Consider the following 25,435-nt stretch of genomic DNA (forward strand, 5'->3'; position numbering starts at 1 on the left):
CATATGATATTTATAACATTGAGATCTTAAAATTAGCTGGGAAAACTTATTTTAAGCTGTATTTTACCAGCATTGTCAAGCTTAAGTGTCTTAACCCTCCTGTTGTCTTTATTTAAGGCACCAAAAAATATTGTGGCCTTGTCTAAGAAAATCTGCAAAAAATATGCCAAATTTCTAAAAAAAAAATTGCAAAATATTCAAGAAGAAAATTCCTGAAAAGTTTCTCTTAAAAGTTTCATTTAAAAAATCCCCAAATTTGGCAAGAAATAAAACTTGAAAAAATAAAAAAAAATCTAAAAATTGTAAATATTTTAAAAAATAAATAAAAATCTTCCAAAAAAAAAAACTAATTCTAAAAATATCTAAAGGGATTCCATATATATCAGTAAAAGTTATAATATTTTCTTTAAGCACATTCAGAAAAAAAAAATCAACTAAAATCCAGCAAAATTCGCTGGATTTTAGTTGTCTGGCCCCCCCACCACCACCAAAAAAAATGTTCAAAAAAATTCCCCAAAAATGTTGAAAATGCCGACGTTTTTACTGTGAAAATATAATTTTTCCCCCACATTTTTAAACTTTAAAAGGGTCACTTTGACCCACAGGACGACTCGAAGGTTAAAACAAAATAATTTCAAGATTGTTTGACTTAACAAGATATTTACAATGCATTGTCTTAAAACAAGTCCCTCCATCTTGCTGTAATATCTCTTGTTAAGTGAATTTATCTTAAATCGAGTGGGATGAGACATTTTGACCAAAAATAAGACAAATAAACTTGGTAAGATTTGGAGTTTTTGCAGTGTAGGTCTGAATTCTACCATTTTTCCAGTGTTCCCTACAGCGAGATGGTAAATTTGCACCCGTCTGTCAACACAACGCTTTAATTGACACTCTTTAACATTTTTCAGAGCCCATTATTTACCCTCCTACCTCCTAAAAACACTTAATTAGTTCACAAATTCTTTCTCTAGCAAATAACCTAGAGGTGCACAAAGGGGAAGGGAGGGACTGCATTTTTCTTGGTCCTTATGAGGCTTTATGGGATGTTCTAACAGACGGGTGCAGTGGCCGGCCAAAGTCAGGTCTGCTGAGTGGGAAAAAAGAGAGGAGCTACTAAAATCTGTAGCTTCCAAACTGTTTATGTCCAAATTTACTCCCCCTATCTCATGTCCTTTCACTCTTTCTTTGGGTAACGGCCACTACTGACCTTCATAGGTGGCATTTTGTCATCCTCATACCTGAACCAATGCCGCTACCTGACATTTTTTAGCACATTTTCTGTCTGAAAGATCATGTTGACGCCTTTGCAAAAAGCTACTTGTAATAATTTTACCACAAAACCAACCCATGGAGTGCCCTGACTGCTGACAGGTTACCTTCAAATGATCATGTCAGGGAGAGGTGCCAGGAAAAGAAATAAGACCACTGCTTACCAGTGTTTCTTTTTTTAATTTTCCTTCGTCCCCTTCACTTCATTTCAGTGTGTTGTTGGTTTTGGATCGAGTTGTATTTCCACTTTTGGCCAAATCTGTGCCCACTGACCATATTCATGGTGACTGCGTTACATTTCAGTCAATCATATGGAAGCTTTTCTAAAATTGTTTCAGCGCTTGAAATCAGTTGGAACTGCTTGGCAGGACATGCTTCTGGTTTTAAGCCTGATGCCCATTGGATAGCGCCATTTTTTTAAGACTTCAGGAAACAGCATGAATGTCCTGTAGGGGTCGCGATCATTAATCCAGCCTCTTAGTTTTTACAGAAACATGAAATATGGACTAGATACACCTCCATTTGTTAGTATTAATCATCGCTACAAGCTGCCAGCCCGAGATGAAAGGATGCTGATTGAGGAACAGGAAACAGGGAGTTATAGGAATCATCGCCAAGGTTGTTGGAGCTTTTCATGTTGCGGGAGCAAACTTGGCTTCGAGATCTAAGTGACAGCCTAATAACTACATGAACAGGAATTCTGCATGTAGACAGGTATGAGGTCAGTATTTCCATGCAGCTGACTGCTTATGTTCTCTCGAGTGTACGCTGGGAACAGATTTCTGCTTTCTGGACTCCAATTGAAAGGGATTCCTGCAAGATGAGCAAAACTAGCTTCATCTATACATTACGGTTGCACAACTGAGCATGTTTGTCTCTCGACATTAACTGGACAGTGAGTGAAGTCATGACTATTTGCGTTACAAATTACTTTAACAAGCAGAAATTAGCACTGCGAGACCCGGCACAAAGGAGCTAACAGTGAAACCAGTCGTAGGGGGGAGAAACCAAAATGTTTTCTTTCTAAGCGACTCCTGCATGAGAACACGTTAAAGACCTAAAATAGCAACGCAAACAAGAGCACAAAGAATAATTCCTCAAATCTGAACCAGCTGTTCAGAGTGTGCATGTTCTCCCCTCTGCCTCTGGTTGTTACTTTGACGCGCTGAAGAATTTGGACAAAAGTTCAATATTTTCAACTTTCTTTTTGTGCACCAGAAGCTCTGGGGAGAGTTGCATGGCAGGGCAGAGCTCCCATACGTACGTGCAAATCTGAGCAGGCTTGGGCAGCCTTAACTTAGCTCAACTTAGTTTAGCTCCTCTCATCTAGTATCCCAGCTTGGTTTTCCTTGGCGCTCTAATAAGTAGCTGCTGCCCTTCCGTGGCACAGACATCCATCTTCATGATGGATAACAGGGAAGTTCACGGTCTTATATTTCATTTCTTGAGTTAAACGCTTTTTAGCCACGCAATGCACCTTTGGAGCAGAGATATCTCAACAACCATTGGGTGGATTCAGAAGATTCATTGTCCCCCAGTTCATGGATTCCAATGTATGCAAACTGCTTTCTTGTTTTTACCCTAACAAAAGTTGCTACAGTGATTGTAGACTTCTGCCCTCGTGGACGGATATGTGGCTTTTAATGCTCCAATAAGGGCTGAAAAAGAGGAAAGCACAGTTCTAATACTAAGTGGCTCCTTTCTTTCATCCATGTTCTTTAAAAGTCCCCAAAGAAATGGAAATCTGAGCTCTCCGAACAGCTTCTAAGTAGACCTTGTGGTGAGATTGTTTTATCAACTACTGTGTGTGTACTGTAGTTGCCACAAAAACCTCCCCTCTCAGCTAGAGCTTGACCTCAGCCAGCGCTGGCTAACCAGAGTAAGTCAGACCCTGCCCTTAAATCTTTCTGCATGCAAAGAATGCGCTGAGAGGTCCAAGTCAAACGAGAATCTTCCTCCTTGTGATATATGGCTGCGCAGTTGATTGGGTTTCCTCTTTTCCCCCTCACTTTGTTTCTGTGTATAATAGCCTCTAATACTGCAAACATGCAGTTCCAGCGGTGGTTTCTCCCTCTCACACAGATTCTGTTTTCCTCCCTCTCACATGCACAGATCCAGTGCTTCTCCTCTCGCAGCTCGTGCAGCTCCACCCACCTGTAGATAAAAGCCAAACCCTCACCAGGGCTGCTGTTCAGCGTCTGTCCCAAACTCCACAGAACTCTGTGATACTTCCAGTCTGCAGCAGCAGCAGCAGCAGCACAAAGGTAGGTGATGCGTCACCACTGGCACAGCAGGGTTTGACGATGTGTTGGTTTGCATAGCCATCAGGTTTAGTTTTTTATGATGGAACAGGAGCATTTTTGGTTCACTTGGACTTTTGTAGGCATAATCAAGCTGATGTGTTGTTGTGAAATGCAGAGCCTGGTGCATTTCCCTTTTGTCTTGGCTGTTTGAATTCTTGACACAAAACACGGCTAATTTTTTTAATGCTTCAAAGGAACATGGAAACAGAGCAGCAAAGCAGTGTTTCATAAGGCTCTGCTGCTGACAGACGTCTCTGCAGATAATGTCTGACAGTTTTCCAAATGCAAAGAGAGGAAGAAAAGAAAATCCAAAAGAGACACCTGGGAAGAATAACTCAGTCTTAAGCTTGTTAAAATAAATGCACGGTGCAGCATCTTGACAGGATTTAGCAGCCGTTAATGGAATGTCTTGACATTTTAGAAATTTTAGGTGCACGTCTTTCAGCACTGAAGGCAAAATGTGGGCCCTCTTTCCTCCAGTGTGTGAGGAAAAAAAGGATTAAGTGCTACGGTTATTGTACTTTAAACTATCCCACATAAATAAAGAGAAAACAGGATTAAAGTCATGACGAGAAATAGTCTTTCAGGCAGAAGAGTGGCTCTGAGAAATGAGTCAGAGATGGAAATTTTGGGCTTCAGGAATCTCCTTTTTTTCTATCATGCAGAAGTGAATGTTCAGGCAACTGAATCTGGCTTTAAATGACTGATAATGTTATAGCTCAAAGTGACAAACATTTCTTTGTGACCTGAAGCAGCAACGCAGACAGACTTTTCACCTCTTTACCCTCCCAGAAAAGCTGGATCACAGTCTCTGTGAGTGTTGGGTTTCACACAAACATGGGATAACACCAACATTTAGCATCTCGAAAATGAAGTTGTCCGACCTCTCTCTGCAGAGGTAGCTTGCAAAAGCCTGAGAGCAGACATGTGCTAGTGCCAGCAGAAGAACGTGCTTGTCGCCAATGAGTTCCCCAGACCTGCCTGATGAACTGAGGTGATAAGCTTTTTAATAAAATATTATACTTAACTGTGATAACAGCTTCATATAAAGCCGAGGGTAACAGGGATTTTCTGGTAATACTTGGAGCTGTTTTCTAATTCTTATTTGCAGTGGCAAGAAGCACAAAATGATCATACTTTCTTAGGGAGAGAACCTAAATTAGTTGCATTGGGGTTGATTGGGGTTCTAGTCCTTGGTCCACAGTCTTCTTGGATAACACAACAGTGTTTTGCAGATTTGATGAAGTCAAGAAAGCTCATATTAAGAGAAGATGATAAACTATTTATCTAGAGCAGTATTTCTACCAAGAAAGACTTCCCAAGATGTAGAAGGGCTTTTTTTTGTTTTGTTTGTCTAGGATTGCATTTCTTTTACTGAGGGCATTTATCCAGAAGCTTAGCTCAATCCATAAAAAGCTGAAGTTTTGGGTCACGGAGAAAATCAATTTGAAATATGTCCTCGCAAATATGGTCGCTGCAGTACATTTGTGTTCCTCATTGAGGCTACGTGTGTGTCTGAATGTACGTCCAAAGGCCCGAGGGTAGCTGGATCTTCTCATGTGAACTCAGAGTTTTGGCCCCCAGATATGTGTTGCAAATCCAAGTTCTGACAAAATGCTGCTGTCCAGTGAAAGAAAACTTTCAACTGGACTGTATTTACTGTTGATGAAAATACTGGATAGTGATTCCCATGAACTCTTCACATTAGGAGAAATCACACTGCAGAAAATCCCTGCAGCACTTTAAGATGCTGCCAAAAACTGCTTGGTATGAATGTGGCTAATTAGCAAACCACCACCAAACTCAATCCACTTTTGGCTGCATGTTTTCGAAAGGAAGGCTTTTAGCTTAGCATAGCACAAAGACTGGAAACTGGATTAAACAGCTAGCACGTATGAAATCTTAACTGAAACGCATCCCATTAAGACAAGCAATGACTTCAGAGCTATTTCCAATCTGTGGTTCTGCCTCGCTAAAATACTGATTTTAAAACATTTGCAGTACTTCCATGTCAAATGATCTCTGCCATGCCAAAGACTGTTGTGCTCCACGCTGTCAATCACAGACACAGAGAGAGTCCTCTTCCTGAAGGGGGTTCTATTTGAAGCTACAGACACTAAAACAGCCCATTAGAACAGGACTAACACCAGCGGTTGCACAGTTATGGTAAAATGAACCGTCTTTGCTGTATTTTGAGCTGAGAGACATCCTGTGAACATGTGAGACTATCATTATTTTGCTGAAAAGAAGCACAATAAGGGACCTTTAACTTCTGGAAAGATATTTCCAAAATGGTGAAGCATTCCATGAACCACTAGCAGGAGGTCACAAGGCCTTCTGTTAGGGAATTTATCATGCTAAGGAGGCAATTATTCTTCAGTTTCAGGTTGAGTGCATTATAGATGCAACAGAATTCCCTTAAATGTCTTAGAAATTTTGTTGCGTTTGACTTTTGTTTTTGACAATCTGCATCTTGTTTGCATTAAGCTTCAGACAGAACGCAGGCTGTAAAAGTAAACCTTCATCCAAGAGAAAAGGTTGAATCCAATTCGTCTGCAAGCAGGCTGTGGCTTTCTGCATTTGCTGCTCAGTAAAAGTCTCCTGACAGTACTTTCTCTCAGTGTCAGGCTCCTTCCCAGTTCTCACCTACCGAACAGGAAGTGTTTATGTAGCTCGGAGGGAATGTGTCTCTTGATCCTGCAGCTGCAGCCTCTGCGATTCGAAGTCATGTGTCCAAGCGCTCTCCCGCTACCGTGCAGACGACTGCAGCTGAAGACACAAGTCAAAATATGAGCTTTATATTTGTTTGCATCATTAATAAAATGCAGAAACATTTTTTCTGCCAGCACATTAGCTGGCATTGTGATCACTCTCTTTACATGCCCCAAGTGGGAGCTTAGCCTTAAAACACCATTCTGGCATTACAGCTCTAAGTTTTGCAGATTTATTGCATAGTATCTCCTATCTAAACTCCTAAGTAGACAGACTCGTAGCTCTTATTATACCTCGTAAATACTCCACTGCAAAAACATCTGGACAGTAGGGAGAGGGAGGATCATATTTTTTCCTCCGAGTGGCATATTTTATGGTGTGACTGTGTAAGACATTAAGCTTCCCGGCGCTGTCGTCATATCACATTACTGTCACCGGTCAGGCGATGTAGGCATGTTGCAGCAAGTCATAAATGATCCCCAGCCTAATTTATGATGTCAATAAATGGATACCTGAAACCCAGTGACCACTTACAGAAGTCTGTGCATGATGTAGAATTAGACGCTTTGAGGAAATTAAAGTGAAATTGCTGGTAGTAAACCCAATTGGATCCCTTTTAAAAGCAACATATAAACACCACCCAGTCATTTTTTTTTTTTTTTTAAATGTTAGCCTACTGCCAGCCTCCAAATAGTGGTAATTACTCCCTCTGGAAGGTTTCATCTGTCCACTTGCACTACATTTTTGATATGGTGGGTGTTTAAATTGCAAAAGAATTCTTCTTATGATGCTGGAAATGTCTTAAAGTCAATTTAGGACAGAGCTTTAGAAGTACTTTTGTGGATTGGAAGATACATTCAGATTCCTTATCCTTTTAAGTAGTAAAAAGTCCTTTATACAAGTAAAACCTGTGCATTTAAAATCCTCTTGAAGTGAAAGTACAAATGCAGAAGAGATATTTTGGAGACTATCACACCGTTGGCCTGATAGAGCACCTCTGACTCTGTTAGGCTTTACATAGAGCGCTCAGGTGCAGGAAATGGAAACGAGAGGCTGATGCAATTAAAACAAAGATTTATTCACAACGAAGAGGTACACAGAACTACAAGTCCCAGCAAAAAGGGAAACTCTAGAAACTGGGCTCAAACTGAAAGAACTACAATGCCTCTAGAGGATGGGCTGACCAAACAAAAACAAACCCCACTGCAGGGAACACCTGGGGAGGAACGCAGAACTGGGATTAAAACCCACTAGAAAAACTAAAACAAGACTCAGAGCACTTCTAATAGCACTTCCAAAAAAAAAAAAAAAACTCCTTCAATGCAAGGAACACTCTCGGAAGAGAAAGAACTATAATTGCCACTAGATACTCTAAGGAAATCGCTATACAATGACTACAGTAGGACTAAATGACAAAAAACTGTAAATCTACAAAAAAATATAGGCTTGAGCTAACTATAACAGGGCAGATTGAAAGGAACAAAAACATCCATCAGAAAACTAAGGCTCGAGCTAAAAAGCCTAACCTGTCTTGCTCTGACTGAGGCACAACAGCTGTGATGTGGGGTAGGAAGCTGGGAGCCAGAGAGCTGGCAGGTCCTGAAGACGAGTGCGGCAACGACAGGGGAAGGCTGGAGGGGCTTGAGCCGTGCATAGATGGAACGATGAGCCAGATGACGAGTCCAGAGAGAAGGGAAAGGTTCTGAGCTGAAGACAAAACCAAAAGCCAGACAAAGGGCAGCAGGAACAGATGAGAGAGCAAAGCAGAACTAGTGGAGTTCAGCAAGCTATAAAACCACATGCAGTGAACTAACAATAGATGTTCACAATCCAGCATCTGAGAGGTGAATGAAGTCTAGTTTTACTGTGAGGCTTGGTGGGCTGATTGGTACTGGTGCACCTGCTCCTGCTCCTGCTGATTGCCCGCAGAAAATTACCTTCAAGTGATGATTAGAAAAGCTCCTTCATCCAGTCCATTAAGTCACACAACAAATGTGAGAAGTTGAAATATTGCTTGAGTTCTGCTACACAAGTGCATTTTTTTTTTCCTTAACTTTTCTCTGAGGCCTTTTTTGGTGAAGTATTGAATCATTTTACCTCTTTGAGCCTCCACAAGTGATCTAAATGAAACCATGTGTGAAGTTTAGAGGGGACAGTGCTGCTGAATGGGACTGCTGAATTTCCGTCCACCTGTTTTTATTCCACATGTTGAATTTGCAAGTAAAAAGCAGTGGAAACACAAAATAAGATTTGGATGGAAACTTTGCTTTAGACCGCTGACATGTGATGAGGCCCAACAAAGCTCACAGACGGGGAGTCCATTACATATGAGCTTGTGTGTATTCTTTATGTAAAATCCTGAGCGAACCATTAACTAGTCAGCTATCAGATAGTTGTGGTGGTGTAAAAAGTACATTTTTTCCCTTTAAAATGTATCAAAAGTGAAGAAGTAAGAACACTAAATATAGTTACATTGATTAGAAGTGGTGAGAAACAGAAAAGGAGAACACAAAGCTGTTTCCTTCTGATTTACACAGTACACAAAATATATTTATGCAGCTGCAAACTGCAGTGGAGTCTGTGGTTTTAGCATAGCACACAGGATCAGATCTGGTTATTGTCCAAGCATTGTTATTGCCTATAAAAATATTAATTCACCAGCGGAGTAGCGATTTAAGAGCCAGTGCAAATATGCGAGAGGGCACGAATTAAAAGGGGGCAAAGCCACGTGAAGTTCAGGCAAAAATTTTGGACTGATTTGATGCTAAAACGAAAAGCTCGGAAAAGTCCAAAAAGCCTCTCAAATGTTTCCTTCCTGCTGTGGGAGAAAGTGGAACATGTCATGTAAAATAAACTCGCTTCACAGTCAATATTTTCACGTTCGAAAATGCATTCTTCCCATCCTCGCTTCCTGTGGATTTTTTTCCCCTACTTCTGTAGTATGTAAAAAAAACGGAAGCATTTTTATTTCTAAGTTGCTCCTAACTGTTGTCTGCTGATATCAGATACTCTGTTTTGACAGAAGTCAAAGACTGGCAGGAAAGTAAGTTCTTCTCTCGGTCCAATCTTTGCCTGAAATGAAAATTGTGGCCAGACTTTCGGTGACTTGTGGTTCCCAGAACTGCTGGAAAGGGGAAAATCTGTCAATGAGACGGGTGAAGAGGTCGGACAGTCGGTGTGTGTGTGAATGTCAAGGAGGTGTAGGTGCAATTACACTGGGAAAAAACTCTCAAAACAAGAAAAACAACTTATTTCAAGGAACTTTTACCTTCAATACCATCAATAAAACACGTGAAAAAATGGCTTGATGGGATTTCTTGGAATAAGATACGATATTTAGAATATTGAGATCTTAAAATTAGCTGGGGAAACTAATTTTAAGCTATATTTTTAAGAGGATTGTCAAGCTTAGGTGTCCTAAAATAAGCCAGATATGTTTAAATAAAAGGGCAGTTTTTCACTCAAAAATTGATTTTCCTTGTCTGAAAAAAAATCCAGAAAATCTGCAAAAAAAATTCTCCAAATTTCGGAAATTTGCAAAACCTTCAGGAAAGGTTAAGGTTTCCCTTAAAAGTTTTACTTTAAAAAATCGCCAAATCTGGCAAGAAAATTCTTCCAAAAAATCTTAAAAATATCTAAAGTGATTATATATATATCAGTACAACTTTTGATATTTTCTTTAAGAACATTCACAAAAAAATCAACCAAAATCCAGCGAAATTCGCTGGATTTTGGTTGATTTTTTTGTGAATGTTCTTAAAGAAACATTTTAACATTTCTTTTTTCCACCAAAAAATGTTCAAAGATTTACCAAAAATGTTGAAAATGTGAACACCAGAAGTTTCACTGTGGAAATATATATTTTTTTCCACATTTCCAAACTTTAAAACGGGTCAGTTTGACCCGCAGGACGACACAAAGGTGAAACTTATTTTGAGTTTTCCTGTAAAATTCAACTCAAAACAAGATAATTTCAAGATTGTTTGACTTAACAAGATATTTAAGATGCATTGTCTTTAAACAAGCCCCTCCATGTTGCTGAAATGTCACTTGTTAAGTGAAATTATCTTAAATCAAGCGGGATGAGACATTTAGACTAAAAATAAGACAAACAGACTTGGAAAGATTTTGAGTTTTTGTAGTGTATGTGGGTCTATATGCACATGTGTCAGAGGTCAGTAAGGCAGTAAGCAATTTTAAACTCAGCCCGGTGCGACTTCCCCTTCGTGGTCGGTTGATAATTTGTACCATCAGTTTAAAATGTTTTACCACCTTATAATGAGTCTTTTCAATCCGCCTAAAGGTCGGCTAACCCCTCGTCTGCCTCGTCGATCCCCGGGCTGCCGACGCCTCCGAAGGCGACTCCGGCCTTCGCTCAGCAAAGAGATCGAGTAGGTGTGAAGGAATGCTGAAAAAAAAAAAGAGGAACTTGAGCAGACATTTAGCTTCATTTTTCAACTCACGGTGACCCTTTTCGTTTAGGTAAGCAGGGACGGGGAGAAAATGTTACTTGATGACTGAGTCGGGATAAATCACCTGCTCGGAGACAAAAGGAGCAGTGAATGGAGAAAGAAAAACAGCTCGAGGTCCAAAAACAGGCTCAGAATATGACTTGTGGTTTGCGAGAATAATACTGGGAGAGACTGTTTTTTTGTGGGTTTCACATGGAAAATGGAGGATGTGACGCTTAAAACCAATGGCCGGTATTGATTACACGAAAATACAAATAAATCAGATTGCGCAAAAAGTGTTTAAATCAGATTTTGTCAGGATAATTAGACATTTTCATATGAGTAGCAGCACATGTGATTCTCCACCCAGCCTGTGGAAAATACCAGTAAACAAAACACACTGATCTGAGCGTTGATCAAATTCAAAAATGGAGTTTGGCGCCCTCTGTTGAGCTAACTACCTCACTACCAGCTTTGTGACTGGTCATTTGAACCCAATGAACTTCTTACTTTTTGCAAGAAAAGATTTGAAAAACTGAAGCCGATTCATTTTTTTCATGAGTAATAGACTTCTACTTTCTGCTCTAGTGTAGTGATTTTTGGCAAGAAGCGTCCCTTTCCTGCACAGCACACCTGCAGCATGTCCACAAATGGTGGCCTGGGAGAATCACAGCAGAGGTGGAGTGTTTTTCTTAGAAACGTTGGGTTATAGACGGCATCAGCTCACACACATCCTCGCAAACAGTCACACATACCCTCACAGGTGCGTTCCCCAGATGTTGTCTTGGCAGTTCCGCTACTGTCAGCTGATTGTTGCATTCCTTCCGTGTTTGTATCCCTGTGCACGAAAGCTTCTTCGCACTGCGCTGACAAAACAGTTGCACGTGCTCTGCAAAATCTGACAATGCTTCTAGTTGCAACGTTAAGGGGCTTGTTTTGATCTTTATGAAGCTGCTTCATGCCTTTAGTGTGTTGGGATTGGCGCAGCAGTTGATTAATAAAGCTAGTAGCATCCAGCTAGCAAAAGAGAACATCTGTATTGTTCTTGGGTTTGCTGTGGCTCAGGTGGTTGAATCCCACAGCTAATGTTGCTGAAGTATCAGAGCAAGATACTGAACCAAACCTGCAAAGTGAAAAGTGCACATGTCAAATATTTGCATGTGAAATAAAGGCTGGAGCCGATCCCAGCTGACTTAGGCAAACCAAGGTGAAAGTGCTAACCACCAAGGCACTGTGCAGCCCTTTGTTATTGTCGACTGTTTTTGGGGTATCTTTCGAGATTGTGATATGAAAGCTGCTGTTTGCAACGACTACACTCGACTTATTGGCCATCCATTCTAACAAAAAGCAGCAACACAGACAAATTCTTTGGTCGAAGTTTAGAGCCAACTTCACAGAGTAGTACACAGAGTTCATAAGAGCATGCATGCTTGTCATTTTTGATCTGCTAATGCTGCTTATTTATGAAATTCTGAACAGTTCTAAAGTCAAAGCAGGTAGTTTTGATTATCCTAGCATGTAAGGGTTATTTTGGAATCATATGCTAAAGTCAGTTTGTAAATATTAGTTTTGTTTCAGATGACCCTGGAATCACTCCTGACATGAACCAGGTTGGCTCTGTTTTCCTTGAATGACAGTTGGTTTGTCGGACTGTCCTTGTTAGCTTCCCTGAACAGGAAGGGCCTTCTACAATCTGCCTGAAACACAAAAGCCAGACCTGACCGCAAGCAATTAAGACTGGCAGCTGATTCTGTAAGCACTGACATGCCTCTGCTCCTCATCGTTTGTTTATCGAGAGCTGGAGTCGCCCATCTGGAATCGGTCGGCGGAGGAGCACAGAGGAGAGATGGAAATTTGATTATTTTCAAAGCCGAGCTGGAGGTGATAAAAGACTTGTGGCTCATCACCAAGAGGAGCCGGCTGTGGTTGCGAGCATTGGCAGAGAGGTTCAGAGGAACCAGCAGCCTCTGCTGGATGGGATTGTCATCAGGCTGTGGAGGTGTCTGACGATGTTCATCAAAGCTGGGTTCATGCATATGATGAAAGATGAGAAAAAGAAGTGGGACTCTCAGTGGCTCAGCTCAGTCAAACACACACATATACACTACCGTTCAAAAGTTTGGGGTCACCCAGGCAATTTAATGTTTTCCATGCTAACTTACGCTTTTCTTCATGTGCTAACATAACTGCACAAGGGTTTTCTAATCATCAGTTAGCCTTTCAACACCATTAGCTAACATAATGTAGCATTAGAACACATTAGTGATGGTTGCTGGAAATGTTCCTCTGTAGCTATATTGTAGATATTCCATTAAAAATCAGTCATTCCTAGCTAGAATAGTCATTTACCACATTAGCAATGTCTGCACTGGACTTCTGATTCATTTAATGTTCTCTTCATTGAAAACTGCATGTCTTTCAAAAATAAGGACATGTCTAAGTGACCCAAACTTCTGAACAGTAGTGTATATATCAGGGCTGAGGCTTTAACACATTCATTTATGCAACAATTTTGCACTTGAATCATGTAAGCCTGTTTACATTTCATCCTGTGCTACATTATACAATCACACAGAGCTTGCCAAAAACAAAAGAACTCAGATGCCACTGATAGAAAATTTAGACCTTGTTTCAATAAACTGATGTGTTAACTGCAACATTAGCAGTCAGCTTCATGGTTGGAACTGCAGTTTATGGTTTTAAAAACACAGAGTTCCACACCTGACAAACCGAAGGATCCAAGCCTGTGCTAGTTTTGTATCAATATTCTTTTTCAGGTGAGAGCCAGTGAATGTTGTGTCATCTGTGAGATTTACACCATCACAGCTGGTTTTTCCCCTCATCCTCGCCACTCTCCACTCAGATATCCTAGTTTTTAGTAGTAAGAAAAGGGTAGAGAGTTTAATAACTCAAAGTATCGATGTCTGGTGAAACTCATCCTGTTCTGTAACTGATCATATAAAACAGTCAAGCCATAAAAATGCACACAGTGTTTTGTATTTTTAGATCTGCTTTGGCCACATTTATTAGCAACTACAGAAACTGTGGAGGAAAGAGTTTTTCTGTGCAGCTTTTGATCATAGCCATACAGTTTCCCTCCTTCTCTTGTCTGCTTTCAAAACCATGTAAATGCATAAACGTCACATCTGCTCCCTCAGACCGAACTCTCCAGCTTGTACATTCTAATCAGAAACATTGGCTGCACTGTAAAAATGTAGAAATGACATGGAATTCCATCTCTGCAGGGCTTTTACTTGAAATAGCTCCATAAATCTTAGCCATCAACACATGCGTGCTAATACATAAGTCATATGTTTGTGCTGAGGGACGCAGTTCCTGGAAATTACCTGTTAAAGCTACAAGAAGAGGTCGAAAGCAGACCGGTTTAGTGCAGTGTGCATGGCGGAAAACTGAAATAAATCAGATGATTCAGGAGGTCACTTTATTTGTTGTATGGAAATTTTTGCACACGATGTAGTTAAGTATCAAAGTTGAACATACAAACAGCGCAATGCCCTTATAATTCAACACTTATCAGAGTTTCAGTCTGTGGTCCAGACTCTCCAATTGCTTTCTCATTACGCTGTCTGGAACCCAACAGATGACTGATGAGATGGTGCTTCTGTAATCAAAGCCTCTCTTACTGTATGTAATTGGAGTAAATAGCAAAGTCGCTTTCACATGGATGACATACTTGGTCGTAAAGCTCCAGTGGAAATATTAAGGTGGGGTGAATAAAACCGATGCGTGCACCGTGTTTGTGGATCTGAAGTGTGAAGCCAAGTGGAGATCAGTCAATAATAGCAGGGTGCAGTAAGAGAGCAAATGTTGGACAGTGAATGTGAAGATTAGGGGTGTTGTGTTGCCATTTAGAATAGAATAGAATAGAATACCTTCATTGCCAACACATGTGGGGGCATGATGAAAATATAAGTAGCTGCCACTGGACGGTGCAATAAAACAAGCTAAATAAACAACAATAAATAAGAAAATCGAATGTACATGCAAAAAAATTACATCAAGACTTCCAATATATGCAAAGTAGGCAAGATATATACAGTACAGTGCAGAGGTAATGAGATCAAATAAAAGCCAGTAAAATTGAATAAAAATGGACAGGAGATTGCACGTAAGCCGCATTATTAAAAGTGACACTGTGTGGTATTGCTTAGAGTTTAGAAGTCTTTTGAACCATGAGCAAAAGCTGTTTCTCAACCTGTTTGTCCTGTAGTTTATTGATAATAACTGTAATTTTTTAAAATGAAATATTGATACACAACAAATAATCTAGTGCTTGTAAAGTCTGATTGACATTCCAGCCTAGAAACAAGATCATTCTTTTGACAAAAAGCAACAAAACACACAAAAAAAAACAAAGTCAAAGATGACTTTTACAGATAGTATTATAGTTTGTGTACACAGATAGAGGTAGATATTGTGGTAATATTGTCATTGTGAATTCTTATGGCCTCGATATTTGTGAAATGCCATGGCAGTGTAGATAACTCGCTGTGCCTTTGATTATAATGGATTATTTGACTCTCATTTCCAGTTACTGATTGCTCTGTCGTGGAGCAAATTTTCAGCGTGCAGTTTGTTGAAACCATTTAACTAAATAACTGAGCAGAAAGGTCCATCTGCAATGCAAACAATCCTGATTTGAATATATATTTAATAAAGAAACTTGAAATAAATCCAGCCATTCAGGCCTAATACATGACATAAAGCCTTTGAAAACAGTAAAACATGAGGATGAGGTTCACCACAAATAAAAGTCTTGTTATTCTTCCCTATTACATCCATTTTGATGTGTAGCAACCTCTGACTCCAAGCTCAGACTTTGAAATTGTAAAAACACAATGTAAAACACTGTGCAGCAAAAATACAATACGAGTTATATATTTTTTATATTTCCTTTTATTATTTATATAAACACAACCCTTTAAAAGTTTGGAGTCACTTAGAAATGTCCTTATTTTTGAAAGAAAAGCTTTTTTTTTTCAATGAAGATAACATTAAATGAATCAAAAATACAGCGGAGACATTATTAATATCCTAAATGACTATTCTAGCTGGAAACAGATGATTTTTACCAATGCTACATTGTGTTAGCTAATGGTGTTGAAAGGCTAATTGATGATTAGAAAACCTTTGCGCAACTACGTTTGCATCATGAATAAATGTGTGAATTTTCAGAGAGAACATGAAACTGTCTGGTGACCCCCAACTTTTGAACAGTAGTGCACATATATACACCATTTTTGCTAATGTCTTTCAGTATTTGGGTTTTAGAGGGTTAATTGTTGAGCTGCCTCAGCTCTCATAGCTTTTCTGCTCGCTGCAACATAAAAGCCTGAAGGCAATCAAAAATTAAATATCTGTCAATAGTGTGTCCAATTAAGTGGCATCTGCTAATAAGGTTCGACATAGAAGCCAACCCTGGTCTCTGTTTACTCTCATCTAATCTAATTCTGTTTGACATGATGCACTGCTATGATCTGCATGCCAGTGAAAGGAAACCCTTGCAGTAATTCACACGACATCATCCTAAAAGCTCACAGCATCGGGCTTCGATAGAAACACGATTTCCACATTTGTGAGCAGGCTCATCCTGTGTGTGTAATATGTGTGTGAGAGAGGATTTATTTGTCTTATAATGATTGAATGTGAGGAAGAAGTGGAAGGTTTTCATGGTGTATTGCCAGAGGAATTATCTGTTTGTTGGATTTTTATGGGTGGTCCCTGACAGTCAAAGTCAGACTTTTTGCAGCAACAGATTCCTCGTAGCTAGTTCAGTGTTTAAAGAGACTAGCATGAAATGACAAGCTTTGTGCATATGTTACTGGTGACACTTTAAATTGGGTTCAGTCGATCTGCATTCATTTTGACGTGACAGTGCAGCCAGTTATTTACAAGAATGGTAAAAGTTTGCTGAAGTCATGATGACCAAACCACTATTAACTCTACAGTTATACAGAATAAGTTATTAGAGTGGCAAAAACAGTGAGATGGTGACAGTTTTATTAATATGGCAACAGCAGATCAAACAGGCCAGACAACTACTGTCACGTATTTATGACTTCTTGTTGGCAAACACAGACTGGAAACATGGTTTTACCCCCTAGCTGCAGCTGGAAGACTATTCAAAATGTTCAGTGTTCAGAAGCGGAGTGTGAGGTTAGATCAGTCAGTTTATACTTGAGGTGTCGTTCCAGTTATAGTGGAGGCGTGGCAGTAATGTCTAAACATAAAACATGTACATATGATTCAGGATGTGGGACATCACTGGGAGTAATTGGTTTGGATCTAAAACAAACTGGTTTTAAAATATGACTATCCAAAAAAAAAGTGTTTTCTTGTCTCAAGGGGTAAATTGAGCCTTTGGAGAAAATATGTTGGGGCAAATTGTGCCTTCAATTATGTTGAAGTAGAATTTAAAAATGTATACCTTATAAAATGCTGTATCAAAGCAAATCAATGAGATCAAACCAAATGACCTCTTAAAAGTTGTATTTATATTAGAGCTGGGACTTCAACACATTCATTTCGATTGATTAATTACGGGGGTGGGGGTGGACGCGTTAAAAAAACACATTGAATTGCACCTTTCTCTAATTTCTGGCACACTGGTAACACTGATGCACACTCCAGCCCAGTAGGTGGCAGTAATGACCCTAAAGTCTGTTTGCCAGCTGTGAAGACAAGGCACAGGAAGCACTGAGTGATGTCATCACACAAGAAAGTTTGGTGAACTGTGAAGGAAGACAAGACCGCATTGAGCTGTCTTGGGTTTTACATACATACATAATACAAGAAATTTCATTGTTTTTACAAATTAGACTAGACAGTGCATTTTAGTTGTGCAGTAGGTTATTTATTTATACATTTTTTGTGGCCCACCTTTTTTTCTTTACAGTTTTTTATAGTGTAAAACTTCTAACATTTCTAACAACATTTTATTAATGATTTACAACTTTTGATGATTAGTTTTGACTTTAAACAAACAACTAATCTGAGCCTATTCACATATTGTGTGTTTGTGTTTGACCAGACAACGGACAAGAGCTGGAAAAGGTTGAGGTGTCGGGGAAAAATAGAGATTTTCTCGTGAAAACAAGCAGTTAAGGATGGATAAGGGTTTCCATGTGTCGAGTAAGATGTGAATTCATGTATTTTTAGAACCTTCATACCGTTTAGTTGCTCATGCAGCTCCTTTGATAAGTGGATTAAAATGTGTTTTTGTCTGCTTTGCGTGTGCAAACGATAAAATCTGTTTCATTGGAGGTCCAATGGAACATATGTTTCCAAGATTCAGTCGGTCCCCTTTGTTTTTCTGACTTATTGTTTTATGGAGGTCACCCTGTTTCCTTGCCAAACATGTGTTCCCTTATTTTCTGCTGAGCTTTGGATGGGTCTAAGAGGTCTAGACTAAAGCGGCGGCGATCACTTCAACATCCCAGCGTGTGAAATCATGCTCAGTTTAGATCAGCATTTGAGGATCAATGTCTTGCTGGGTTTATATCTGGAAAATATGTTGAATAAAGGGATTTGCTCCAACACTGGGGTTTGGGAAAGCATGAAAAGCAAATGATTGAGTCTGGCCTTAATGAAATGTGACATTTAAACACTTAAATGACTGAATTCTTGTCAGCTGACAAGCTGTTTTTAATTTAAGCTTTCAAACTGACTGTGTGTAACTTGGCTGCGTCCCCCTTTTTTCTACAGAACATGTATTTGAAATGTAAACCTACACTTTTATGCATTTTATTTGACAGCTTTTAAAGATTTTTAGAAATCGTACTGACTCTGCCACCCTTTTTTCTCAGGGATGCGTGTCTGGAACCTCACAGAGTAGACTTTGGTTTTAAGCAAGGCTTTTGGAATGTGTAAAAATATCAGCTTAAGGACTTCAAACCATGTGTATGAGGAGCAAGGCCAGAAAGAACCTTCAAAGTGGCCCTTCAACTTTTGAATGGTAGTGTATAGAAAAGACAGTTAGCTACAGCCAAAATGCTGTAAACATGTTTCTTTTCTCTATAAAGCTACTTATTTTAACCTACGGTTTACTTCTGGAACAGGCTTTTGGCATTTAAGCTTTGACTTCAGTTTTTAGCCCAGGTCGTAGGAGCTTAGGTTTGACCAGAGCCAAAGGAAAATCAACAAACCGATAATAGTTGAGAAAAAAAACATAGATGTCTACTAGAAAGGTAACACAGATGCATTGCTTTTACTGTATGCGGATCAATGATGCTGATTATCGTGCTTAGTCCATCAATAAATGTCCATTCTGAGGCTGGAAAAACTCTCGAATCTGAGTCTGGGCATTTAGTATCACAGTCTCTGTCCATGGTGCTGGATCTATATGTTTTATATGTGATGACCTAGTAGACTGAATTTGATTTGTTTAACATCAGCTTTTCAGTTTTGAGAGTAAGTTTTGACTTAAACTATGTGTGGTGGAGGAAAAAAAAGCTTTATTTTTAGATTACTTAATGGTCATCAATTGTCTGTATATCTACTATATGAATATTATTCATACAGAAATTACTTTTTTTGGCCATTATACCCATTTAAAATTTGCATCTCTACCAGATAACACGTTTTTTTAAGCCATATTTTTGAGAAGCAGTCATTTTCATTTCTGAAATAGCAACTGATGATTCTCAGCCTGGAGCGACGAGTATGAAAACATACAATGTTTCATACTGATACCAAATACCAAGTGGACAGAACATGTCTGCCAGGTGGGGATGGCAGCTCAGTGTTACAAACCCCAGTCTTCTGTGAAAGGTCACCACCTGACATTCACTGACATTCATATTTCCACAGCAGGGCCCAGCAGGACTGCAGCTAACGCCTGGCTGGATCCCGAGCACAACCGCCCCCACTCATGCCTTGGAAAAGACCCAGAGAAGCAGCCTAAAGTGAGGGGAAGGAGAGGAGAAACCTGACGAAGGAGGGGCGAAGCCTTCAGTTTGAGAGGCGGAACAATCTGAAAGTAAGGAGGCCGGATGCTTTGCGTACTCATCATAAAAAAAAACAACAAATAAATCTAATTAAACGCATGTAGAAATATTCAAGTGGAAACATTCAGCATGACCCACTTACTCTGCTTTTATTTCTTTTCTTTCTTTTTTTTTTTTTAAATTGCCCCCCAAAAATGTAAGCAAATCTCTCTTCAGTTTCCGTGGCTCTCCAACATCTTTGATCTCTTTGGTTCTGTTTCAGGACACACAAACACTGCAGCTGAGGAAAACATACATTCACCGTTTCACCGTTTATTTTCGCACAGCGCTCTTGGCTGCACATAGATGACCTCTTTAGCACAGACATGTTTAAAGGATTAAGGATTATGTTCTAAACTGACCACCTCCCCTGTGGGGCCCCTTAATTATAATATATATGTTTAAGTCATGTCAAGGATATGAGACTCTGAGGCTTTTGCACTGTGTGTTTGAATAGATGTGTAAACAAGGGGAAGAGAGGACATGTAGTGCGCATACAAGGAGTGGAAGGTTTTTGTTTCTTTTTCGGTTTGACCACAGCAGGTTTCATGAGACCCAGAGTGTTGGCTTTTGAAATCAGCTCTGTAGCTGCATGATTGAGGGGCACAGCCATGGCTCGGCATGAAGGCTGCAGTGTTGATTTTTGGCTTTTATGGAAGAGTTACAAAGTTATGTACCACTGGGGAGCAGCACAGAACCTGCAAGACTTCTGGTCTAACTCTTTTTTTCTGTCTAGCTGGAAATGAAATGATGAACCTGAGTGACCTTGAGTGTTTTGGAATGATTAAAGGTTGAGTTAATAATCATAATTACCTAGTTATCATATTTGGATTAAGCGCAAAACTCTTGGGATGAAAAATGAAACCAACACAGAAATCCCCAAAACTGCAGTTCCTCATATTACCACTTCAGGCTTCAGCTAACTAATCCCTACAAACATCGGTGCTAAAATGTGCAAAATTCACCCATTGTAATTGTATGGAAGTCTAAATTTAAATGTAATTAAGGGGCAAAAAGTACATTTGAAAAATCGAAAATCTCCAACCTACATTCAATAAGACTGTACAATTTTAAATGAGCTTCTTCACGGTTGCTGAGAGTTTTTACACTAAAACACTGCTAGTAAAACATCACACAATTAGCAATGGAAATGAAAATGTAAATTGAATTTCTAATTTCTCAAATTTCAATTTATGTAATGGCATTGCATGTGCATGTATTATATGGTGAATCCCTGTTTAATCACCAGATTTCTTTGGGACAAGGTTAGATTGCAAAGAATGCAACCTGAATCTGTAAAGTTTGAGAGATGCTGACTGTTGATATGGATTTTATTATTATTTATTCTCTTTTCTTCTCCACTACAGAAAATGGTGACCATAACCCTTCAGTCTCTCTACTTAGTCATCGCAGTGCTGCAGCTGTGGTCGTTACGCCTGGCCCATGGTGGGGCGTATTATGGGCATAAACAGCCACCACAGCAGCACCAGCCGTTGCCACAATACAATGATGGGTTTCCCCAGCAACAGTTTCTGGGTAATGAGATGACACACCTGCCTTATGGCAAAGAGGTGCCATTACTGCCTCAGTATGGAAAAGAGTTTCCTCAGCTGCCTTTGCAAAAGGGAAAAGAGAGACCACTGACAGACAGCAAAGGTGAGGATTCTAAGAGCAGCAACTTTAAAGCCTTGAATGTGAAACAAAATTTTTTAGCCAGTAACTACATTTTATATTTTTTTAATGTACATGTAAACTCCTCAGTGACCTCGATATGTCATCACAGAACTTGACATCACAGAGGTCTAATCAAATCGGGATTGTTTGTGATTGATGTGTTTTCTTGATCTGTATTGATTACTTTAGTGGCTCAGTATTCACTTCTATCAGCCATGTTTCCTGTTTTTTGCAGGACCAGCTTTCCCCAGAGGAGCTAAAGGTCCACCTCCCCCTGGTCCAGGTGGAGAAGGTGTCCGAGAGGGACCCCAAGGAATTCAGGGACCTCCAGGACCAGCAGGACCACCAGGACCAACAGGACCTTCTGGATTGCCAGGCCAGGGATTGCCAGGTTTGCCTGGAAAGCCAGGACCTCCCGGTCTACAGGGGTACCCAGGAATCGGAAAACCCGGTATGCCAGGTTTGCCAGGAAAACCTGGAGGACCTGGATTACTGGGACCAAAAGGCGACCTTGGTCCTAGTGGTGGTGAGGGACCAATTGGACTTCCTGGACCTCCAGGACTCCCAGGTCCCACTGGATTACCTGGAATTTCAAAAACAGGAGGTCAGGGGCTACCAGGACAGCCAGGTCTTCTAGGAGAACCTGGCCTAAAAGGTCCACCGGGAGTTCCCGGTCCTCCAGGCCTGAAGGGGGACAAAGGCAATGGCCAACCTGGTTTTCCAGGTTTGAAAGGACCTCCTGGGCCACCAGGTCCACCTGGACAAGCAGGCCTCCCTGGCATTGCTAAACCTGGTATGAACGGCCTCCCTGGGCAGCCAGGGATACCAGGAAAACCTGGTCCTCCTGGAGAACCAGGATTGGAAGGGTCACCTGGTGATAGAGGTCCACCAGGACCACCAGGGATACCAGGAATTGGAAAACCAGGGAAAGATGGTTTTCGAGGGCAACCAGGGCTTTCTGGAGGTAAAGGGGAACCAGGGCCTCCTGGTTTACCCGGAGGTCCAGGCATGCCAGGTTATGGTAAACCAGGTTTTCCAGGACCTAAGGGGCATAAGGGACATGCTGGTCTTCCTGGACCACCTGGTCCAAAAGGAGATAAAGGTCACGGAGGTCTTCCAGGAGTCATCGGTCCAACTGGTCCAAGCGGAATTCCTGGCCCCCCAGGTCCAATAGGGCCCCCTGGTAGTCTTGGCTTCCCGGGACAAAAGGGAGAAGATGGTAACGGCGGACCAAGAGGAATTCCAGGAGCAAAGGGTGACATGGGGCCTCCAGGTCTCCCAGGGCAAACTGGCAGGCCGGGAGAGGGTGGACAGACAGGCCCAAGAGGTTTACAAGGGCCCATTGGGCCTAAAGGAGAAGCTGGTATGAGGGGCTTACCTGGTGCTCCCGGTGCTGCAGGATTATTGGGACCACGAGGAGATGGGGGACAGCCTGGAGAGAAAGGCCATCAGGGACCCCAGGGTATTCCAGGACTCACAGGACCAGGTGGGCCACTTGGACCTCCTGGGCTTCCAGGGCATAAAGGTGAAACAGGGCCACCTGGTAAACCTGGCTACCCAGGAGATGGAAACCCAGGACCCCCTGGTCATATTGGTCCTCAAGGTAATCCTGGTCCTAGTGGCCCTCCTGGACTTCCGGGGCAACCAGGGCAACCTGGGCCTCCAGGTCCTCCAGGACCACCTGCTGCATATCCTGACCTCGGACAGATCCTCCCTGTGAGTGGCCCTTACAGTGGTCAAAAACAAGGTTACAAGAAACCAAACAGTGGAGGTGAAATTAGTGGAACTGGTCTGGAAATGCCTGCTTTCTCAGCTAAGCTCACAAATCCATTCCCCCCTGTCGGCTCACCCGTCATCTTTGACAAACTCCTGCACAACGGCAATCAGGACTATAATCCCCAAACTGGCATTTTCACCTGCCGCATACCAGGGATCTACTACTTTTCTTACCACGTCCACTGCAAGGGAGGTAATGTGTGGGTGGCCTTAATGAAGAACAACGAGCCGGTAATGTACACTTATGATGAGTACACAAAGGGCTTGCTGGATCAGGCTTCGGGGAGTGCGGTACTCCCATTACGAAAAGGTGACACTGTGCACATACAGCTACCATCGGACCAGGCTTCAGGACTTTATGCTAGTCAGTATGTCCACTCAACATTTTCTGGATACTTATTGTACCCAATGTAAGGGATGTGCATAAACAAAGCTGTTATCAGTGACAAATTGATGGCAAAGTTTACCATAATGATGGTCCGACTCCAGGTACAAGGTTGGTCATGCAAGGAAGTTTACAGTGAGTTGTGGCAGAATAATCTTTTATTGTAGCAACATGCTTCATTGAATTGTTTGGATTTTATGCATCACATGTGTGTAAAGTTACCCCAGTGGAGTCTCAGTAAGAGCAGTGAACAAAGATGGCACAAGTATGTATATAAATGTTCTGAAAAACCATGTGGTTGTTTGCCCTAACATCGAAAACAAAGACTTTTGAGGGTTCTTGGTTGATTGGTTAACAGAGGTAAAAAAAAAAAACCACGAATATCCCAGTTGTCATATTTCTTGTATGTTTACATGTTGCATTTATTCTTATATATATCCACACACAATATATCAGTGTTCATGATATGGCTGAAACAGTTCATAAAACAATGAAGGTTTATGCTGCAAACTTGTATCTACTTTTTATTCACATAACAGGATTGCATTTTTTTTGTTGTTGCTTTACAGTTATAAACTGTACACTTGGCACATAAAATACATGAAATTCATGTCCTTTTTTCCCTTCATTTTTTCATGTCCAGAATCCATTTACTCAGAGCTGTAACAGAGATTGGGTTATGTATTTGGAGTCATCATGCAGTTATTAAGTTATTTTGTGTTTTTTGAAACACATATTTTTTTGTAGCAATGTCTCCATACGCATGTAATGTATAATACATGTTCATCTGACAGTAACGTAATTTTTTGCATGAGTATTTTATAAAATGTCAAACCACATCTCAGTCCAGAGCAGAACAGGAAAACCCCATGGCAGTTTTTCCCCCAATTTGACAAGTTTTGATTCTTTTCTTTTGACCTTTTGGTGTCTTGTTTTATTTGTGATAGATAATGAAGTCTTTGAAAGTTTTTTTTTGTCAGTATTCTCTGTAATTTATTCGTTTGACTACTGATTACTTGGATCTGTCCTGTTTGTTGAACAGTAAATGAGGGAATTCATTCCAAAATGCATAACACAACCTACACTCTGTTGCAAAAAAATAAGACATACATTCCAAAATGTGTTGATGCTCTCACTCATTCATAAAAAAATCTGTATTTTTATTAATTTTCTTTTTTTGTTTTGTACTTTATTTCTTCAAACTGTGGATGTGCCATTTTGGAATGGAATTCTTTAAAAGTTTTTTCTTGCTTTTTTTTCCCTTTACTTTGAACACCGGTGTGCAGAATTAAATGGAAAACTGTGGCCAAAGTATGTGAATTTTGATCTTTGTTGTTTATGACCGTTTAGATATTGATTTATTAAAGGAATTAAACTATATGACTTGTCTTTATATACAATGTCATTGCAGTTAAGCTTTCAGTTCCTTAAACAATGTCTAAATGTTTTTCTCAAGAGTCTCTCAGTTATAAAATGACATGTTAATTTGGGCATCAAGATTAGCTGTTCTTTACATGAAAACCTAAAAGGAAAAGCCACATTATGGAAAATTTTTTAAGACGGTATGTTCCTGTTCATGTGTGACAGTGAAAGAAAAAGAGACGGAGACATAAAACATCCACGTCTGAGCACACTAACAGGTACAGCAGCGCCCTCTGCAGGTTGTGACAGTATAAGATATATACAACACAACTTGTACAACGATAAAAGTTTGGCTGAAAGAAATCTGATTAAACATGTCAGTACAAATAGCACAGGTTGTTAGAAGACTGTTCATAAAGTGGAAGGTTATAGGGTTGAATCTTTTAGAGTGGGACAATAATTACCTTTGCATTTATTGTGATCAGCCAGATGATG

At 40.4% G+C, this 25,435-nt stretch overlaps 1 protein-coding gene across 2 annotated transcripts; it reads left to right on the forward strand.

The window, feature by feature from the left end:
* The first annotated feature begins 3,285 nt into the window (after positions 1-3,285).
* Positions 3,286-24,958, forward strand: LOC110962387 (collagen alpha-1(VIII) chain-like). 2 transcript variants are annotated; one of them, XM_022210336.2, is made up of 4 exons: positions 3,286-3,536; positions 19,568-19,736; positions 21,111-21,399; positions 21,653-24,958. In XM_022210336.2, the coding sequence occupies exons 3-4, from the start codon at positions 21,114-21,116 to the stop codon at positions 23,605-23,607; spliced, it is 2,241 nt and encodes a 746-aa protein (XP_022066028.2). In that variant the 5' UTR covers positions 3,286-3,536; positions 19,568-19,736; positions 21,111-21,113; the 3' UTR covers positions 23,608-24,958. The 2 variants fall into 2 exon arrangements, with proteins under 2 accessions (XP_022066028.2, XP_051799504.1); XM_051943544.1 differs by having other exon boundaries at positions 19,571-19,736.
* Positions 24,959-25,435: the final 477 nt, after the last annotated feature.

The sequence above is a fragment of the Acanthochromis polyacanthus genome, chromosome 22 (genome assembly GCF_021347895.1).
Source record: "Acanthochromis polyacanthus isolate Apoly-LR-REF ecotype Palm Island chromosome 22, KAUST_Apoly_ChrSc, whole genome shotgun sequence".
In the NCBI taxonomy this organism is placed as follows: Eukaryota; Metazoa; Chordata; class Actinopteri; family Pomacentridae; genus Acanthochromis; species Acanthochromis polyacanthus.